Source organism: Ambystoma mexicanum, chromosome 5q (assembly GCF_040938575.1).
Source record: "Ambystoma mexicanum isolate Mex_15411 chromosome 5q, UKY_AmexF1_1, whole genome shotgun sequence".
Lineage (NCBI taxonomy): Eukaryota > Metazoa > Chordata > Amphibia > Caudata > Ambystomatidae > Ambystoma > Ambystoma mexicanum.
The window spans coordinates 668,209,189-668,223,325 of NC_090933.1; the positions used below are offsets into that span (position 1 = coordinate 668,209,189).

The window sequence follows — 14,137 nt, forward strand, 5'->3', positions numbered from 1 at the left end:
CTTCTCCAGACAGTGGAGTAACTTTGCTGAAAATCTTGGGTGGGAGGGAGGGACATGACATCTGAAGGAAAGGTGTCCCAGCCAAATGAATGGGGACAAAATGGTGAGCCATGAAAGTTGGGGGGGGACAAACACCCCTGCCCCCCTCCTAAAATTACGCCCATGTCTCTAGGCATGGTACATTAGTTATTACATCGGTTAGATGCAGGCCTAGTGTTGAATTCTCAGTCAATTTAGGCTCCCTTTCAGCTTGCACTACCTCGGAGCGAGTTATGGTGGAAGATTCCAGTTGTGTAAGCTTTCATGGGGGGATGGTGTAAAGAGGATGCCTCTGCCAATTGCACTTTCACTCGCAGGGTTGGATTTTTACATTGTCTAAGGTAAGCTCATGGGCCCTCCCTTTGAACCCATGCATAAAGCAAGCCTCAAGGATCTTACCTACAAAAATGCTTTTCTAATGGCCATCACCTCTAGAAGAGTAAGTGAGCGACAAGCATGATCAGTCTCAGAACCTTTTGTCATGATAAACAAGACATAGACTTAAGAACACATCCATGGTTTGCACCCAAGTTCATTTCTAACTTTCATGTTAGCCAATCTGTTGAACTGCTAGCATTTCTCCAGATCCCGCAAAACTCTGGTGATGAGCTTTGCACACTACACTACATGTTAGGAGAGCAGTTATGTACTATCTCAACAAAACTAAACCAACAAGGAAAACTGACCAATTCTTTGTTTCTTTAGCTGCAGGAAGAGAAGGTGACCCTGTCTCCAAGGTAGCCATTTCTTAATGGATTGTAAAGTGCATACAATGTTACAGATTGGCCAACAAAATTCCACCATTACACCTAGAGCATTCTCAACTTGTGGAACGGGTGCCATGTTAGCCTTCATTGCAAACGTGCCTGTCGAGGCAATATGTAAGGCAGCTACATGGAGTTCATTTTACACATTACTGTGTGGCCTTGCATGCAAAGAGCGATTCTCAAGTTGGACAAACAGTGTTAAAACCTCGTTTTGCCTCTGTTCCTTTGAAAAACCCCACCTCCTTCTCCTGCTTGCTAGTCTATGCAAAGCATGTGTTTCTAAGCAGAGCCACAAGCCTCGGATGCCAAATATTACATACCTGTAATCAGCTTTCTGATGCTTGTATCTGCTTAAAATCACCTTTCCGACTCTCTTCGGAGTAGAAGGTGGATGGACAACTTGCACCATCTTCATTGTTTAATGTACTCGCACACTTCATGCAAGCTCACATCAGAAACAAAACAATCTGAGGACCTCGACGCATGAAGGACCACCCGAGGGATAGTTTTGGAGACACGCCCTGTCGACGTCCCTTTTTGTTTTCGAAAATCAGTCATGCAATATCCCGCCAACCACTAGATGTCGGCCAATGCAAAGCTTGTGAATCTAAGCAGATAAAAGTATCAGAAAGATGATTAAAGTTATGTAACATCTGTCATACATGTGTGGTGTGTTTTTTTATGTGGGGGGCAGGTCAGGAGTCTGGGAGTTGAAGTGGTGTCCCCCATGCAACACGGCAGGAGGTTGGGGGGGGCTGAAGGGAGGTGTAGGGTTGTCCTCTTCCATAGAGGCGAAGATAAAGACTTCCAAGAGACATTTTGGGTGACCTGCTGCACTAGAACAAGCCCTGCCTGCTAAGACGCAGCCCTGCAAGTACTCTTTGGCAACCTTCCTGGCTATGATGGTCAGAAGTCCCCAATATGGAACATTGTTGTGTCACTTGTGAGATTTGAATGCTGCCATTGTTTTCAGTTAGGTTTCAACAAAACCCTTTAAAGCTGTTAAGAATTATACACATAGTTACACAGCCATTCTGAGCAAAGGCAATGTATTTAATTTAACAGAAATCAAGGCACAGTGTAGCCAACAAGTGTTTCGGCCGAACAGTCTTTTTCCAGGCTGATTGTTGGATTGTAGCTACGCTGAAAAGCTTCTGAACGATTCCTTTGCTTCGCATTTGCAGTTCACAAATCACAAGGGAATCAGAATTGTTGAAATCCTAACGTGAATTAACAGCAACATTAGGTTACCACACCATATAATAAGGAAGGCGGTATAAGAATAACTCAGCCTGGAAAAAGACAGTTGGGTCGAAACACGCGTTTGCTACATTGTGCTTTGATTTTTGTTCAATAAAATATATTGACTTTGCACAGAATGGCTGTGTAACTGTGTATAATTCCTCAATCTGCACACCGGGGGCACAAGTGTCCACCAATACACAAGCACCTGCAACAGGCACACCACCGTTTACCCTAAATGGAGGTTCCTTTATTATTTTGACATAGACAAGCTCACTGGGTTCCGGCTGGGTGCCCAAACCCTGTTTTACTATTACAAATTAGGTAGCGACCCTGGGTCTACGCCTTACCTTGGAGACCTCCTACCTGTCCCAATGTTCTTCATGCCAAGTGCTGTTGCTGTTTGTTAAACCGCACCGGGTGTGTTACCCAGTTGACCTGCTCATCAACCAGACTATGACCTCGGAAAGCTCTCAGATCGGAACTGAACCTCAGAGACCAGCCTAAAGTGATTTGGTCCCCACTAAACTGCCTTAATGGCCCTGGTGACGATTAAGACGGTAAAGACGTCACTCCCTACCTTTCTAAAGAACTCTTCATTGAACTTGAAAATTGCTTCTGAATTTTCTGCGTTATCCCAGTCTTCAGATTCAGTATTCTTCCTTGTATTCCAAAGTCTGCATTTCTGTGTCGTCTTTTACATTGGGGGGGTTATTAGAGTTTAGTTTAAAGGCTCCCTTTTTTTTTTATAGAACCTTGGTTGGATGTTTTTTTAATTTAGTATTACATGATTATTTTTTGTTTTGATGATCTTATTTCTCCAGCATGGGGTCTGGCATGGATTCACATGCTCATGAATATTCCCCGTCGTCAGGCTGGGAATCCTCGGTAAAGAAAAAACCAGTATCAGTTTCGTTTCTGATCTGTCTTTCGTAGTAGTAACCAATCACTGATCTCTGCGTCATACTGACCACAGCCAATGGCTGCCCTCTACCTAAGCCCCGCCTCTGGCAGCCATCTTCAGATTTTTACCGCACGTTCATGTGTTGGGATCCTCGTGCTATTGCTCTGATCGTTAGTGCTATTTTTTTCACGTTTTTTCTCAAAAACTTCGTTTTTTCGGTCAAAAGAGCCTCAAGCTCCACCGACTCTCCATCCGATCAACGGGGACCCGTGTCGGATTCGTCTATGCCCCTCAAGGGTGAAGATTTCGTCGAGCTATGCTTTTGGAGGACTCCAGAAGTTTCTCAGGCCCATCTCGGACATGGCCCAGGAGAAGGGAAGCTCGACGCCCGGAAAGCTGTTCAGGGTCTGCCCTGGATGCCAGCTGCAGAATGTCTTTAAGGAAGACGAACACTCCTTTTGTCTTTATTGCCTGCATGAGGACAAGACGCACGTGGAGAAGGACTGTGCGTTTTGCGGCAACATGTCGGAGCGGACTATGAAGGACCGCCATCAACGTCTCGCCAACTGGCTGGAAGGGAAGAGCCCGTCCGGCGAGAAGAAGAGGAAGAAATCCGAGCGGTCTTCTAAGACCTTTGAGGACGCCCTGGCGACGGGGGTCCAACACAAGGCCAAGCACCGCGAGTCCGCTGGCACCAGGAGCGCCAAACGGTCGGGCTCTATGGGCGCCAGGCAGGGCGCACCCTCCCCGGCACCATCAACCACGAGCCAACGCTCTGGGTTGGGTAAGAGGAAGGCCGAGCACCCGGCGAAGCTCCTGGAGAGGCCCCGGTCGAGCTCGAAGTCCCCATCGGAGGGGGAGCGAGGCAGTGCCCCCCCCCCTCAAGGAGAAGGCGGTGAGCGCACCTAAGGTGGTGAAAGCCTTAATCCATCCGGCCAAGGCCTCTATCGAGACAGTCGCGGCGGCCCTGGCTCATCCTGCGGAGGCTACACCAGTGGTGGCGACCTCAGGGCTCAGTCTCCCTGCCGCCGCGGAGGGAGTCCTCTTTTATGCCCATCGACGGGACCCCCGTGAAACCTCCGGCGGAGAAGGAGGGGCAGGAAGTCGTCGTGGATTTGGCCTCAACCTCTGAGGAAGAGCTGATCGAGGTCTTAAGCCACGGCCTTGGCGTGGAAGAAGACCAGCCCGTCGGGAGGGATCCCGACGCAGGAGACGAAGATATCGTCGAGGGTGCCGACGGGGCCCCTGACCGCCCGTCGGACTCCCCTCTGCCAGCGCCGCAAGACAATTCGGCGGCCATTTTGTTGGCTATACAGTCCTTATGCTCAGAGATAAGGACGAGACTACCGTTACCACCAGCGGAGGAGCCACTCCCGTCGGGGGACCCAGAACTAGGACCTTCTGGCAGCCCTCCCCCCCAAGAAAAGGATTCACCCTCCACCTCCTTTTCAGCCCTCGCGCCCCGTTCAGCCCTCCTCCCCGTCCACGACTCGAGGGGATGATACGTGGACTGACACGGCCGCGACGGGTACGGACGACGAGGTGTACGACGAGGATCTGCCGTCGTCACCTCCCACCCGGGCTTCCCCGCCCGACGAGATTGGATCGTTTCACTCCATGATCGCCAGGGCATCCGAGCTCTTCCAGCTCTGCCCTGAGGAGAAGGAGGCAGGTTTCCTTTATCAACGGCGCAAGGCCAAGAGGAAGACGGTCCTTGCGGTACCTCTACTGGACGATATTTGGGATGAGGGCCTCGCCCTCCTCAAGAACCCATCCACGACGCCGGCTAGAAGAGACCGGTACGAGAAGAAGTACTGGGTCCCGGACGCGGCCCCCTTGTGCCTCCGGGCACAGCCTACCCTGGACTCCGTCGTCTCTGCGGCGGCCAGGAAGAAAGCGGGGGGGTGCGGCCTCCACGTCGACTTCCCCGCCGGACGGCAAGGGAAAGAAATTGGACACGATGGGGCGCAGAGGCATCTTGTCTGCAGCGACGACGATTAAGGCGGCCAACGCCTTGGCTATCGTAGCCCGCTACGATAGGGAGCTGTGGTACAAACTGGCTCCCCTGCTGGACTTCCTACCGGACAAGAGGGCGGAGGCCCTGGAGATCTTGCAGGAAGGTGAGGTGGCGTCGGACCACGCCATCACGATTGCGACGGACATCGCTGACACTGGATTTCGCCAGTTGGGCAATGGCGTGTGCCTTAGACGGCGTGGATGGCTCAAGGCCACGGCTTTCCGTCAAGATGTGCAAACCAGAGTCCTGGACATGCCGTTCGATGGGAACAACCTGTTTGGGAAAACAGTGGACGATTCCCTTCAGGCCATTAAAGCGGACACGGAGACGGCCCGGGCTCTCGGGGTTCTCCAGCAACGGCGGCCGCCCTTTTGGAGCGGCGGAGGCAAGGGCATCTCCAAAGGTTCCGGCGGCGGATTTTCCACCTACCGTCAAGCGGCCCGTTCGTCGTCTCAGGAAGCTTACAGGGGACGAGGCAAGTCAGGCGGACCCCGCCGTCGTCGCCAAGGAGGTCAAGGCGGCAAAGCCTCGTCGAAGCAGGATTGAACCGGCCGTGGGGTCGGGCCCCCACCGAAGCACCCCGGTGGGAGGCCGGCTGGCGAGCTTAGTCAGCGTGTGGGAGTCCATCTCCACCGACGGTTGGGTGCTGGACGCCCTAGCCCAGGGCCACGCGCTCGAGTTTCAAAGAAGGTGCCCGCGCGTCCCCCCTGTGGCCAGGAAAGAGCTTCACGTCCCTCAGCTTCTCCTGGAGGTAAAGGCGATGCTCAGGAAGGGTGCCATCGAACTCGTCCCAAAGAGGCTTCGGGGCTCCGGAGTTTACTCAAGATACTTCCTCGTGAAGAAGAAGACGGGAGGATGGCGCCCCATCCTAGACCTACGACGACTGAACAAGTTCATCAAGGCACAGAAGTTCCGGATGGTCACCCTCCAGCACGTCCTGGGTCAGCTGGAGGAGGGTGACTTCCTGTCGTCGTTCGATTTGGAGGATGCCTACTTCCATATTCCCATCCTAAAGGGGCACCGAAAATTTCTCAGGTTCGTGGTCCAAGGGCGTCACTATCAGTTCAGAGCCCTTCCCTTCGGACTACGGTCGGCACCCAGGGTATTCACCAAGTGCCTTGCACCAGTGGTGGCGCAGCTGCGCCGAGAGGGGATCCACGTCTACCCCTACCTGGACGACTGGCTCATTCGAGCCAAGACGAGGGAGCTCGCCGTGGAGCATACGGCAAGGACCGTCCAACTTCTCATGGACCTGGGATTCTCCATGAACTACGCCAAGTCAGTCCCACCTGGTACCCGCGCAAGACGCACTGTTTCTGGGAGCGAAGCTCGACAGTGTCCCTTCTGGCCTCCCCGTCCGAGGAAAGGACCAGGGCCATCCTGGGCAAGGTACAGCGGATGTTGGTTGCCGACGCGGCCAAGGTGAGGTCCATCAAGTCCCTCCTCGGAATGATGTCTTCTTGCATCTACCTCATTCCCCTGAGCAGGCTCCGGATGCGCCCGTTGCAGGAGTTCCTGGACGCGCGCTGGATCCAAACGACGGGCAGCTTCAAGGAGAGGATCACGCTCGACGAGAGTTTCCGACGAGCGATCTGGTGGTGGGGCACCCACGCGCATCTGACGGCGGCCATGGACTTCCAGACCCCAGGCCACCAGGAGACAGTGACCACGGATGCCTCCCTGGAAGGGTGGGGAGCGCACACCGAAAAACTGCACGCAAGAGGCCTTTGGCTCCCGACGGAGAAGTCCCTCCATATCAACGTCCTGGAGCTCCGTGCAGTGTTTTGGGCCCTCAGGTCCTTCCTTCCGTCCCTCAAGGGCAAGGTGGTGAGGATCTTCACCGACAACACCACCACCATGTTTTACATCAGGAAACAGGGCGGAACCAGGTCCCCAGCACTGTCCAAGGAGGCGCAGGACCTGTGGCATTGGGCCGTCGCCCAAAGGATGTTTCTGGTGCCGTTTCATCTGGCAGGGATAAAAAACACCATCGCCGACTCACTCAGCAGGGAGCTGCGCTCGTGCCACGAGTGGGAACTACGGCAGGATCTAGTGGATCGCCTCTTCCGACGGTGGGGCTCACCCCAGATCGACATGTTCGCGACGGCGTCGAACTCCAAGTGCCGGAGGTTCGCCAGCAGGTTTCCCCAACCGAGGAGCATGGGCGATGCTTTCTCGTTCCCCTGGGAGGGCCTGTTCCTATACGCGTTCCCTCCATTGCCACTGCGGATCCGGATCATCAACCAGCTCAAGAGGTCACGGTGCAGGATGATCCTCGTCGCACCTTCGTGGCCGAGGCAGATATGGTTCCCGGACCTTCTGGACTTGTCAGCGTCCCCGTCAATCAAGCTGCCAGTGGACCCGGATCTGCTCTCCAGGGAAGGAGGCGCCATCCTCCACCACGACCCGAAGTCACTGAACTTGCAGGCCTGGCTCCTGCAGCGCTAGAGTTTGGAGGATATGACATACCGGCCGACTGCAGAGAGGTTCTTGCAAAGGCCAGGGCATCCTCGACTCTTAAATGCTACGGACACAAATGGAAGAGGTTCTCTGTCTGGTGCCACGCACAGAAGATTAATCCTCTAAGGATTACGGCTCCCCAAGTACTGCCGTACCTGTTGACGCTGGCCAAAGCTGGACTGGCACACGCGTTCATCAAGATTCATCTTGCTGCGATCTCCCGATACACCAGAACCACGGGGCGGACGTCCTTGTGGTCTCATCGTCTGGTGAAAGAGTTCATGAAGGGACTGTTCAGATCGTTCCCGCCGGTGAAGGCTCCGGCCCCGGCGTGGGAGCTCAACGTGGTGCTGACCAAGCTCATGGGACCGCCGTTCGAGCCTCTGCACTCGGCCCCGTTGAAGTTCCTGTCGTGGAAGACGGCATTTCTTGTGGCCATCACCTACGCACGACGGGTGGGAGAGATCCAGGCCCTTTCCTGCAAGGCCCCGTACTTGACTTTTCACGACACGAGGGTGGTGCTCAGGACGCACCCCTCCTTCATGCCCAAGGTGCCGTCGGACTTCCACCTCAACGAACCCTTGGTGTTACCTGTGTTCTTCCCGTCGCCTTCGTCGCCGGCTGAGAGGACTTTGCACTCGCTGGATGTGGCTAGAGCGCTGAAGTTCTACGTGGACCGCACGAAGTGTTTTCGGAAGACGTCACAACTCTTTGTGAACTTTGGACCTGTCAATCAGGGGAAGGCTCTCTCGAAGGCTTCCATTTCCAGATGGCTCTCCGGCTGTATCATGTACTGTCATCGGTTGGCAAACCGACCGCTGCCTGGCCGTCCGAGAGCCCATTCCACCAGAGCGATCGCAGCTACCACGGCGTTCCTTTCTGGTGTGCCCCTGCTGGACATATGCAGGGCTGCTACGTGGAGGTCGACGCACACCTTCACGAAATTCTACTGCGTCGATCGGGATTCCAGGGAGGAGTCCAGGGTCGGCCAAGCAGTGCTGCGCAACCTGTTCGCCTGAGGTGAGCCTGGTGAGGAGGTAAGATGCTTAATGTTGAGTTTGATGTAATGCTTAATGTTGAGCCTTTGCCACCTCCCGTGGTTGTGCATGTGTGTACTGCTATGTATTCTTTATTCATGAGCATGTGAATCCATGGCAGACCCCATGCTGGAGAAGGAACAAGTTCCTTACCTGTAACTGTTGTTCTCCAGCATTGGTCTGGCATGGATTCACATGCGAACCCTCCCTCCTACCCCTCTGCGGCTCTTCACTTGGTCATACTGCCACTTCACGTTCTTCCAAATCTGAATATGGCTGCCAGAGGCGGGGCTTAGGTAGAGGGCAGTCATTGGCTGTGGTCAGTATGACGCAGAGATCAGTGATTGGTTACTACTACGAAAGACAGATCAGAAACGAAACTGATACTGGTTTTTTCTTTACCGAGGATTCCCAGCCTGACGACGGGGAATATTCATGAGCATGTGAATCCATGCCAGACCCATGCTGGAGAACAACAGTTACAGGTAAGTAACTTGTTCCTTCTAGATTATGCCCCCCTCTCGAAGCAGCTGGCCTGCCCTCGGCTTGGACTACCTTTTTAAAGAGGTAGAGGTTTATCCTTCATGTTTTGATTGTTTTACGTTGATCATTTAGATCACTCCTGATTTAGTAGTAGAGTGGGTCTGAGCAGGAGTTTTCATCACTACTCATCCCTGTACTCCTGCAGAGCAGCTATACTTTTTTTCAATCCCCATTACCTATGAATGTGTCTTTCTCTAAAAGATATAAGAACCAAAAGCTCAAACCATTTTCCCATGTAGATCATTTCTTTTTCTGTGCCCTCTCCACATTTTTCTCGATACAATTTTGCACTGCACTCTTTAATTTCTTATCCCCGGTACGAGGCCAATAATCATCCACTGAGCTTTGCAGCACAAGCCTTGAAAAGGCCCAAAGATTTGCAGAAGACATGTCACCAATGTGGCATCATCCATCCACTTATCCATACGCAGGTGCTGTTCACATTAGTATATGGGGAAACTGAGAAAATAAACGTTAAGTGCAAGCGTGCAGGTGTTTAGGTGCTTTCTTCTAGTTTGACTTGTGTATCATTTGTGGTGTGCAGCACACCACATAAGCAGCGTAAACATGAATTGTATTAAAAACATACCTGTGGGACTGCAAGCAGCAGTATCGAACCACCCTGATCCTTGCGCCAAAATACTAGTACATAAATGTGTTTTCATGCCTAAATAAAATAAAAAATGTATATGGCTTCCTGTCGATTCTTCTTGCTAATTATTGTAATAAAATGTTATTATCCAGTTTAAAAGTACCCCACAATGTGTCGACCTCAAGATAAAGGCTGAGTCCAACTTGCGACTACATTGCACACTGATTGCCACAGCCCCTGATTAACTTGCAGATAACCTACTACCTGATTTATCATAAACAAACTGGTAGACCTAACTGCAGTACAACCCTCTGACCCCTGAACTTTCCATGCTCAAGTAAAATCATAAATGAATTAGATTTGTTTGATAATACTGCTTTAACCCGGTTATCTTTGCCATTGATTAAACATGCTACAAGGATCAGTTTCCTAATAAAAGCTCATTTTAAGTAAACCGTATGAACATTTATTATTATGTGGAGTTTATATACTGTGCTTTTTTTTGTTGCAGTTTGGACCACACATGCTCAAGTCTACAGGAAAGATGAAGACCTTGGTTGAAGCATCTCAACAATCTTGATTTGATATAAACCGAAGATTGTCTTTACAGAAATTTAAATTGACTGTAGTGTAGATTTATTTATGCTTGCATTGCTGTAGGGAGACAACAACACTAATTCATTTCTGCTTGTTTTTAAGTAGGTTTATTGCAAATATTCAGCATAAAAATAGGCCTGTGTCCAGTACCGAGAGTTACCGACCAAATTGATTATACATTGCATATTATCAAATTTTGGCATTGTGATTTGCAGCATTCATAACCTTTGATTGGACTGTGGGAGGAGAAATGTACCTCCTTTGGTTGCTGGTTTATCAAATTGTGTGGAAATTCTCCTACGAATCCTATGGAAAGACTTTAATGACCGTCCTTCGGACTGATCATGCAGGATAGCCAGCTTGCAGTTCTTGTCAACATTTGCTTCATCGCCAAACTGTTGATGAAAAAATTAAATGCAGAAAACTTTGCAGATTTAAATAAAAACATCAATATATGTTTGAACCAATTGTGGAACTACCAACGAATTGAACTTTGTTGGGTAGCTTTCCTGTTTGGCTTACATCTGTATTTGTAGCCTAGAATAAATACTATAAGCTCTCCGACATACATTTAACAATATTACATTAAACTGATTATAGATATGCCCGTCTTTTTTTACTGTTGCACATATGTACAAATCTTCCCACACTTCTCTTAAAGGGTGTGCTAATTGAAACCCCAAGGTGTAAACCTCTCTGCTGTCTTTTCTTTTAAAGACATTGGAATTCCAGATTTTCCAAAGGGCTGCCTATTTTCTTTTCTGCCACATCTTGCAGCAAATTCATGCGATGTAAGGGTTGTGTGTACACACAAGTAAATTAGGGAGGCACTGCCATTATGTAGATGATATGAAGTACAGATATTACCTACAGACTTCTGAAATTTGGAGTTACTGCCATTATGAAAAGGATGACTTGGCGGAGTTGGGGTGGCTAGTGCACTGTCACTCCATCCCAGCGAGCAGTCATGGTGCCACCTACTATATCCTCACACTGTCCTTCCTTAAATTATGATGCACTGCATACACAAGTCTTTTCTGCTCCATTTGTATTTGCAGTGCGTTATGTACGAGGCTGCTTCTTGTTTTCTTCTTCTTTGTCTACAACCAGGCTAACAATGGAAATGACGGGATACTATTCAAACCGTTACAGTTTGCAGCAGCAGAATATTGCAAGAAAAATACTGTGCCAGTTTGTGTTAGAGTAAATTATTAAATTATTGCATTTTTAAAGAACTCTGTGCTTTGTCTTCACACTTGGACAGACTTGCCAATATGTGTATTACAAAAGGGCTTTTAAAATCTAGGAATGCAACATAGAGCGGCCCAAGTTTGCACATAAAGTTCATTTTCTCAGTAACTTAAAAGAGCAAGCTACCCTAGTAGTCCAATATATAATGAGGCCAGTTTGCCTTTTGTGCATTGGATTTCATTAAGTAGCATCTCTGTGGGAGTAGTCTCGAGTTCCCTCTCTCAACAAATTAGGAGCCAGGGAGGCTGTCCTCCCACAGGGCCTTTTTAATGCCCAGCAGGCCACTAAAACGGTCTCCTTAACCCTTTTTAACTCCTGCCCAGATGTTGGTCACACTCGCAACATATATTACTACCCAGCAGGTGTATTCATTGTGCACTTAGGCAGATGGTACAACTTAACTCGACCCTTTATTTTTCTTAACCGCTCATCTGAGTCAGAAGGGAAAAGTCCCCAAAGGGCGGTGGTCTCTGATTGCAGGACAAAAGTTTACCACAGTGAACTCTTAATTTAGTTTGAACTACTCGCGCAAGGGGAACGCCTTTAGAATAGGGCTGCACAAAGAGAATTTGTGTACTGTAATTTGTATGTTTGATATTTATGTGCTTATGTTATTGTTGCATGAATGTCCCCTCTGTTTTTTTCCGTCTAATTTACATGCCATTATATCCTGACATGTCTCCTCAAAGAGCACATTAAAAGTCTGCAGGCCCAAGTAAATGAATAGCTTTGGTTTCTTTACATGCCACATTCCCAGTGTTGGATGTGAATGCATTACAAAAACCGAAAACAGCAAATAGTGGCATTCAAACACTAATATTAAAGCCCTCGTTTGTGTTTTCATGTACTTTCACATTTAAATAAAAACTGTCCACCACTCCAGTGAAGCATTCTTTACAGAAACATTATTTTTGTAGAAAGTGCGATGAACTAGTTGAAGAGGATTACTTCTGGATCATGTTGGAGCATACGCATCTTTGGCAATGGGACTCCCAAGTCTAGCGGATACATTTTTTTGTTTTAATAGAAATACCAATTGACACGATTTGATGCCAGTAACCGGTTCACGGTGGTTATTGCAACCAGCTGTTATTTCTTGATTAACATTTCACTCAGTATTTAAAAATCAATATTCCAGAAAGCATTTGGAACTAATCAACTAGCAATTCTACCGACCAATGAAATGGTCTTCAGCATTTTAAGCTCTCACCTCGGTTTGGATCCAGTAGTTGCAAAGACTGAAGTAAAAGATGAAGCAGTTGCCATAATTGTTTGTGTGGTGGGATGAAAGGGTGCTGCCAGGAAAGGTAAAATTAAGGGAATTTGGCAACGCTTATGTGTTTGAAGTGAAACAGAGTAGACAGATGATTTCTTTTTTACTGATGGATGTCTGGTTTGGTTCATAGGAACTGTTGAAGTGCAAGACTCTAGAAATTATGGTCCAACCATGCTGGGATCTCAGTCTGATAACGGCCTTGTACGCCCATTAAGAAAGCATTCCATTATAACTTTTGTAAATATCTCGTAGATTCTACAATTCGATTTTAAGCAGTGTAAAGATTCCAAAATAATTGTTAGGTTTTTTACTTCTTATTTTTTTGTTGTTGAATTGATGAATTCAATAGTTAGTTGAAGGTTTAAAGCATTGCTGTGTAACAAAAAGCCTTCAAATAATTATCTACAATTTTTTTTGCTTGTCAGTTGGCCCTGAAAGCCGTTGACCAGACCTGCTTTGTCTTCTTGTAGTCTGCCAGAACCTTGTTTTACAGGCTTATTTCTAACTGTTTTTTTCACAGCAACTGACAAACAGCACTTTGAGCTACTTATTGTCATTTTTTTACAGTATAAACCAATGTATAAAATATGTAAGTTAGTATTTAAAATACCTTGAATTAATTTATAGTTTCATGAGTTAAATAGTTTTAAAAAAATGTATTTTCGATATATACTATTTGGGTATGAAGTATGATATAACAAAATGAATTGCCATATTTTACATGAAGTGATGGGTCTACTCACATTTTTAAAGACAAAGTTGTGGTTAATATTTTTTTAATTCCTCTATTAAAATGTTTGTTCAACAAAAATGGATATACCTTTTTTATGGAGCAAAATGTATCTTAAATGACTTACAACAAGCACCAAAAGAAACCTGGTGTGCATTTTAATAAAAGGAAATTATTGGCACAAAAACATAAATATGTTGCATTTGTTTTATGTTGGTGTTGCTTATTTCACAATTGTCAGTGTTTTCTTTACTTTACGCGAAGCTTAAAATACTGCCTTTTCAATAACCAAGGTCGCACAGCAATTCCTCCTACAGTTCTCCACTCCTGCCCACCAATAAATGTCAAAGGTTTGCAAGAACTTGCAATATGTATTTGGCCAGAAAGTCAAAGCTTACTATTTGATCAATTACGTCCAATCCTACAGACAGCGGCTGCCTGGACCTCTCACACTATCAAACACCACCCATGATGTAATTCTTTCAAGAACCACTAGCTGGACACAGGCCATCACGTTTTCACACCATGAAATGTCACAAGATTGATTAGTCACTGCCCCTGTCGTGTATAAGGAAAACAAGCAAATTGCAATCCAAGCTGTTGAGCTGGAACCAGAGCCTCACCGCACTTGGATAGAATGTGATGTCTGGCAAGGCATTATCCTGGGAGGAATAGTGTGCTA

General features: G+C 48.1%; 1 protein-coding gene across 4 annotated transcripts in view; it reads left to right on the forward strand.

The window, feature by feature from the left end:
• MTFR1 (mitochondrial fission regulator 1) overlaps nt 1–12,331 on the forward strand; it is a 558,490-nt gene extending 546,159 nt beyond the window's left edge. For 2 of the 4 annotated variants that reach the window (XM_069621121.1, XM_069621120.1), the window contains one exon: nt 10,113–12,331. In XM_069621121.1, the coding sequence (XP_069477222.1) occupies nt 10,113–10,181 (69 nt within the window). In that variant the 3' untranslated portion in view covers nt 10,182–12,331. The remainder of the gene's footprint in view (nt 1–10,112) is intronic. The other 2 variants (XM_069621118.1, XM_069621119.1) reach the window with 1 other exon arrangement.
• The last annotated feature ends 1,806 nt before the right edge of the window (nt 12,332–14,137 follow it).